Source organism: Fopius arisanus, unplaced genomic scaffold, assembly GCF_000806365.1.
Source record: "Fopius arisanus strain USDA-PBARC FA_bdor unplaced genomic scaffold, ASM80636v1 scaffold00096, whole genome shotgun sequence".
Taxonomy (NCBI): domain Eukaryota; kingdom Metazoa; phylum Arthropoda; class Insecta; order Hymenoptera; family Braconidae; genus Fopius; species Fopius arisanus.
In genome coordinates, this window is record NW_011887835.1 from 319,944 (window position 1) to 326,689 (window position 6,746).

Consider the following 6,746-nt stretch of genomic DNA (forward strand, 5'->3'; position numbering starts at 1 on the left):
CGTGTATGAGATAACGTCAGAGAGGGAGTGGAACAGTGAGTGCAACAGTTTATTGATAAGGGAGGTACTCTTGATTGGGCCTATTTTTAGGGGAGGGGATTATTATTATTATTATTATTATTGGCTGATGAAATGTGAAGTGCAGTTGATGGACTCGTGGAGGATTGTGTTATCGTTTGTTAGCGTTAATCAAGGAAGCGAGAGAGGAAGGCGCAAGGCGCCTGAAATGACGGGCACGCGACGGGGTACTGCATCACCCCAATACAACATCATCCTCTTGACACCAATCATCGTACTACTTCTGCAATTACACTGTGTTACAGGTTTGTCAATCATTCTCGTCTTCATCAATTTCTGTTGTCATCGCAAATAATTGTGATTTAACTCATTGATTTCAATTATTTTGACACATCATCATGATTTTATTAATTACTCATTCTTTTCAATTTTTCATCAATCATTATAAATACATATCTACACATTTATACATATATATCATTTAATGGGTGTATAATATTGTGTATATATGTATTTATTGTTTTACGTGGAAATTTTGCGGAGTAATTATTGGTGCTATATTTTGTTAAACATTTGTAACGATTATTTGTGAATTTTCTTCGTGTCGATCAGGATTTGATGATTTTTTTATTGTAACAATTGTGTTGTTCATGTGGGTTTGTAATGTTTTATCTGTTTCGGTGACAATGTAAAGTGTCCGATCGCGTGAGTCGGGTATTTATTAGTCATATTACACGAGGCGACCAGACGGTGCTAAATGGCCAATTAATTCAGTGCTAATTCACGTCTACAACGACAATGTTGTCTAGTCAATATTGATTTTCCCCTTTTCCTCGCACATCGATTACAATTGCCAGTACTTTTTTCTTTTTCAATTACCAGTGAATTTAATTGTCGCCTGAACTCCAAGTCAGGTTTTTGGTACGCGATAAAAAAAGAGGTACCGATTTTTCCAATGGGTCCATTATGCCATAATTTTTTTTATAATTTTCAGGGGAAGGAGAGGGGGAGGGGGAGGGGGGCATGACGTTTAGTTTGTTTCGAGCAACAAGTGGTGGTGCGTTTGTGTATTGGCGCGTCGACGCGAGAAATTCTTTTTATTTCTCGTTTTTTGATGAACGGATTTACGAGAAAACGGGCATTTACTCCGACGATAAATCCCATTGAATGTTAAACAATGCGAATATACAATTACAGCTGGTGGAATTTTTAGTTTTGATTTTGTAGAAAAATTGTTATTAGCCAATAAAACGGAAATTGATGGAGCAAAAAAGTCGTTAAATGTTCATTAAGGCAGATGAGAAAATTCTACGCGGAATTCGCGGTTTCTGGTGATGATGAATTTTAATTGGTGGAAAAGGGAAAAATTCTGAGATAAAATTGGATTTATCAGACATTCACATGGAAATTTAATTGATGCTGTAACACTCCGGTTGGGAGGACGAACGTGGAATTGTCGTTAAATTTTTTATTGTCGCGATGAGGAATGACTTGAGGGGTAAATTAATATTTTCCCTCGATCGATTATATTCGGTGAAAAAATCGTCTGCACCGATAATTGATTAATTATTTTCCCGTTGAGATATAAAAGGAAAAAAATAATTAATTGATAAATAACGGAATGAGAATAAATCCAAGAAATATTTGATATTTTAGAAAAATTAATTTTTGGATAAATCAATTTCGGGAAATTAATTAAATCATGGGTATGCGGATTTCGTCGGGGAATCTCTGACGTAATTTGAGTCGAGGGCATGAAGTGACGTCGCGGGCCTCGATTGAAGAATTAATCGTTTCCATTGAGACCGAAAGGGGAAAAATAAAATGATAAAGAGGTATCGTAAAAGAAAGAGAATACCAGACTGTCTCAAACACGTGCGAAAATAAATAAATATCGAGGGCGAATGAACCGGGAAAAATACGTCATCATATTGAGATCGATTTAACCGATTGACTTTTCATTTGATTGAATAAATAATCAACAATAACAAATGGTCTCAATCAATTAATCTATAATTTATCCAATTTTACTCAATTTCCTCAATTAATTCCCTAGTGTTTCTTTAAATAAAAAAAAAAAATTTTGTACTTCCATGCACTTCATTTCGCAGAAATTTTATCAATTGAAAATTCTCGGCAACGATTTTTTTTCACTCTTTCGGCCGAGGAAGGTGAAAAGAAGTTTCTAAGAAGTGGATAACAATTTCAGTTCCTCGAAGTCTTTTTATTCAGCCTCTCACATCTCAATGAGCGAGAGCCCCTTTATATGAGACGTGTACTCGATAATCGATGTAATCGCCATTTTTTTTTCCACAGTAATTCGTCGTTTTTTATACCGCTAATAGCTCGATGACGAGCGACAAAAAAATAGGGAAATGAATTACGATTTTTGAGAGACTTTAACGCACGGTTACACAATGAAATGAAGTGAAACTTCATTTTAACATTTAAAGAATTCACCGGAGGGATAAATAAACAATCACCTCGATGCACCTCAAAATATCTCTTCTAAATGTTTAAACAGGAGAAACAATTTTAAACAAAACTAAAAAAATTGTAATCGACGTAAGACGAGTGCAAGAAAGAACTATCGATTATCATTAATTTAAACTCCTGTAGAAGTGATAAATATAAATAAATAAATTGATAAATAATATCGACGTCATTGCGACTGGTTGAGTCGGTATCAAATAAATTACTGAACATTGAAAAATGGGAATAATTGTTTAAATCTTTGAAGTTCAAAGACCGAGGATTTATTCGCTTTGACTTCTGCAACCGATCATGAGCAATTATTGTAGGTGCAAGCTATCATTTAATGCCAATTGATGTTGATGTGTGCCACAGACGACTTCATTTGACACTTGTCCATATCGCAATAACCAGCCCCTCGTTACCCTCCCCCTCATAACCCGTTAACCAATAAATTAAACAGCAGGCACCCTCTACCAAAACGAATAAATAATCAATACCAAAAAAAATTATTACTCAAATTATTCGAGCATGAATGAAAAGATGAAAATAATAATAATAGGGATAATTAATGAAAATTAATTATTACTATTATTATTCATGTAATTGTTAGAATTTCGTAATAATTTATTTAAAAATTCCATGAATTCCCCGGCGCATCAAAATTTCTGATGATTTTTCATTCGAAATTGTCGAATTGAATTAACAGTAAAATGAATGAAGTAATGAATTTGAAAAGGGCGAATGTCCATTGTTTCCGGGTTTTATTTTCAGCGACCTTGCGGCTGCAGGAAGAAAGGCCGAGTGAAAAATTCGTCTGTGTAAATTCAGCGAACAGAGCGCAGGCCAAAGGGAAAAATAACTAGCAGAAAGAGGATAAAAAAAAATTTGAAAAAGGAGAAAAATCAAAAAGAAATGAGCGAGAGTGAATTGGCGCACCGTTCCAAAAGGCCCCACCGAACCCTTCGGTTTTGTTGTTGTTATTTTTTTAGTTAAATTTTTTATTTTCGATGGAAGACTAAAGATGCATCGGCTAAATGTCGGCGAGACCAGATACAGAGCGCTGACCCGAAAACTGGTTCCTCAATTACACTCTGTATCGTATAAATACGTTTTGATTCTCGTGTTGTGTTTACTTTTCTCTTATCGTTCAGTTTGAGATATCGGAGTTGAAAAATAAAAATATTACTGGCTGGGGTAATACAATAATGCGAAATCGGTGGAACTTTAGGGTGTAATGACTGTTATTTAATATTCTTGGAGGGGGGGTAATGAGAAGTTGTGATGAAGTTGAGGACGTGCTCCATGTGAAATGGTTACGAGTTTTGGAGATTGGATGGTACCGAGGCGATAAATATCGTCAAGTCTCATTTTCAATTCGTCCCTTCAATTCGTTCCGGCATTAGCAATTGCACATCAGTAATTTCGTAATTATCCGGTAATTTTACGGTGAACCCGGGTGAAAGAAAATTGTAATCGGAATATGTTTTTCAAATTTATCAAAAATTTCTGGAAAATTTTTCAGAAATTTTTTTTTATGAAACAAAAAAAAATCGGAGAACTAAACTATTTCATTTTTGGGAAAGGTTTTGAAAAATTTCCAAATTTTTTTTTATTATTTAGATGAAGTTTTTTCGGAGAATATTGAAAAATTATAAAAATAAGAAAAAACGGTATAATTAATAGAAAAAATTATATTCGCAAAAATTTCTAGAAAATTATTTTAATAATTTTCAGCAACAAATTTTTGAAAAAGTTTTCAAAACATTCCCCAAAAATATAATTGAATTGCTTTCCAATTTTTTTTGTTTCAAAAAAAAAAATTCTGAAAAATTTTCCAGAAATTTTTTGAAAATTTTTGAAAATTTGGAAAAAATATTCCGATTACAATTTTTTTTTTACCCAAGAAATTAACCCCGCAATTTCAAAATTCCCGTATTTTTCTTTCGATCGAGATAAAATTGTTATTTAATTTAGGAAATACATTTGACCGACTTTTCAAAGATTTTGGAAAAACTCAAAGGCAGACGTCGACGTACTGTCGAAAAAATTTTTTTGAAACCGATACCAGAGGATTCAGAAAGAAAAAAAAAAGAATTATCGTTATCCGATACATTGCGGCATCCTTGCACGCACCGATTTTATATGCACGTTGACGATATAAAGGGGCACTTGGGTAAATTGGTAATTCGAGACACTTGGTCGGCATGAATCTCCGTTGCAACATTATTGGAGTATGGAAACACGATACTGAGAGCTTCAAAAAAATAGTTTATGCATCATACGTCACCGGTTGATACACCAAAAAAAAAAAAAAAATGAGAGTTCCCCGGGAAAATCGTCTTCAACCAAACTGACGCATAAAAAAAATTAATCGCAAATTACCGGGAATTTTTGTCCCAAAGACTTCGTAAAAATACCGTGTAATTTTGACCCGCGAATTCTTCTCTATCTCGTATTTACCCGCGCAATAAATCATGTAAAATCAGGAGAAATTTTCACAACACGACTCACGTGCAATCCGATAGTCGATTCGAAAATTCCTTGTCTCTCGATATTTCCCTCCAGTTGTTCTACGAAAGAAACAATGCGAGTGATAAAATCAAGTCGAGTCATTCCCACGGGTTAAATATCCGCATTCTGCATTGTAAAAAAATAGCCCGGATGGCACAGTTTAATAATCTATTTCGAAACCAAGGAAAATGGAAAATGTCGAGTAATAAATATTACCGAGAAGAATAATTACGTTCCAAATTTGGAGCATTCTATTGACCAGTTTCCCTCATAAAATTTTGAAGCGAAGTTGAAGTCTGGGAACAGGAATTCCCAGGGAATATAACAGCTTCACTACCTTTTTCGGAAAAATTTCAATGGCAATATTCGGTAATTAAACAGCAATCGGCAAATAAAATAGCAGTGAATTAAAATCAATCCCGCGATAACAAAAAATAATGGGCGATTTATAAACATGAGATTTCTTATTCTACCTCCAAACAAAAATTCATCTCTCACCCAGGCCTTGTTCCACATTTCCACGCTAATCACCCATCGAGTTTCTTTTCTAGTCTAGGCGCTAATTAAACGATACTTGCGCAACACGCGATCACTCGTTGGAATTTGTCCCGCGAGTCAACAAAAAAAGAAAAAAAAAAGCGTTAATGTACCAACTTGTCTAGGAGACCATATAAAGATGGTAAAATACCACTGGACATAAAGCCTGAATGTGTAGACGAAAATTCCGGTGGTGGAGAGACTTTAGCCTCCGGGGAAGAATTCAACGACACGAATGCCAACGGCATCAAAGATCGCGGGGTACGCGCATCAGGAATTACCGATGAAAAGTCCCCGAGAAAATAAAATTTCGGGACAAAACCAATTTTTTAATTGCGTTAATTACTCAATCGCTTGACATTGATGGAATAAATTTTCCAGAGTCACGTTCTCTGAATATTCAGAGAGTGATATTGCTGTTGAATAAAATTTAGAGTGGTCACGGATTTTTTTTTCAGGGGGAATTTGCTGGTCTTCAATTAGCAACGGTAAGTGCAAAGAGCTGATGAACCAGGGTGTCACGAGGCAGGAGTGTTGCGCATCAAACGCAGCAGCTGCGACTGCTTATTCCGACGAGGATCTCGACAGCGGGAGTCTGTTCTTCTGGAGAGTCCTCGGAGGTGGTGTCCAGTGTCGACCTTGTCGAGGTATGAATTCAATCCAGAAAACACTGGATCAATAATAATAATGGATCCACATAGATTCTGAGGAATATATCCTGCCTCCCATTGGAAGAACCCCAATACAGGGATTAGAATCATGAAATGTGAATTTCCAATCCAAGAATATGAATTCTTGAACTGGCAATTGGGCATTATTAATATTTTTGATTCAGTATTTGAATTCGAATGGACTTTATCATTTTTTCCGTGCGTTAGCCAATTTTTCTGTTGGTTTTCTGGGGATAGAGAGCTGCGCAGAGGTTCGCTGTGAAGAGGGTAAGAAGTGTGTTGTCAGACGGGGAAGACCGAGGTGTGTCTGCAGTCCAGAGTGCAAATCACCACGTGGTGGAAGTGGTCCAGTCTGTGGTACCGACGGCAGAAGCTACCGTAGCCTCTGCAGGCTCAAGAAACACGCATGCAAAAAAGGAAGCCACGAGCTCACTGTTGCCTACAACGGTTATTGTCAAAGTGAGTGGCTAAAATCATCTCCAAATAAATAATCAACAGCAATGAACTCCTAAAGTTCTAATAATTCCCCCCCCC

At 35.9% G+C, this 6,746-nt stretch overlaps 1 protein-coding gene across 1 annotated transcript in view; it reads left to right on the forward strand.

Annotated features, from left to right (window-relative positions):
- The first annotated feature begins 22 nt into the window (after positions 1-22).
- Positions 23-6,746, forward strand: part of LOC105270867 (follistatin-A) — a 17,464-nt gene continuing 10,740 nt past the window's right edge. The window contains exons 1-3 of the mRNA XM_011312089.1: positions 23-323; positions 6,000-6,188; positions 6,450-6,671. Coding sequence (XP_011310391.1) covers positions 128-323; positions 6,000-6,188; positions 6,450-6,671 — 607 coding nt within the window. The 5' untranslated portion in view covers positions 23-127. The remainder of the gene's footprint in view (positions 324-5,999; positions 6,189-6,449; positions 6,672-6,746) is intronic.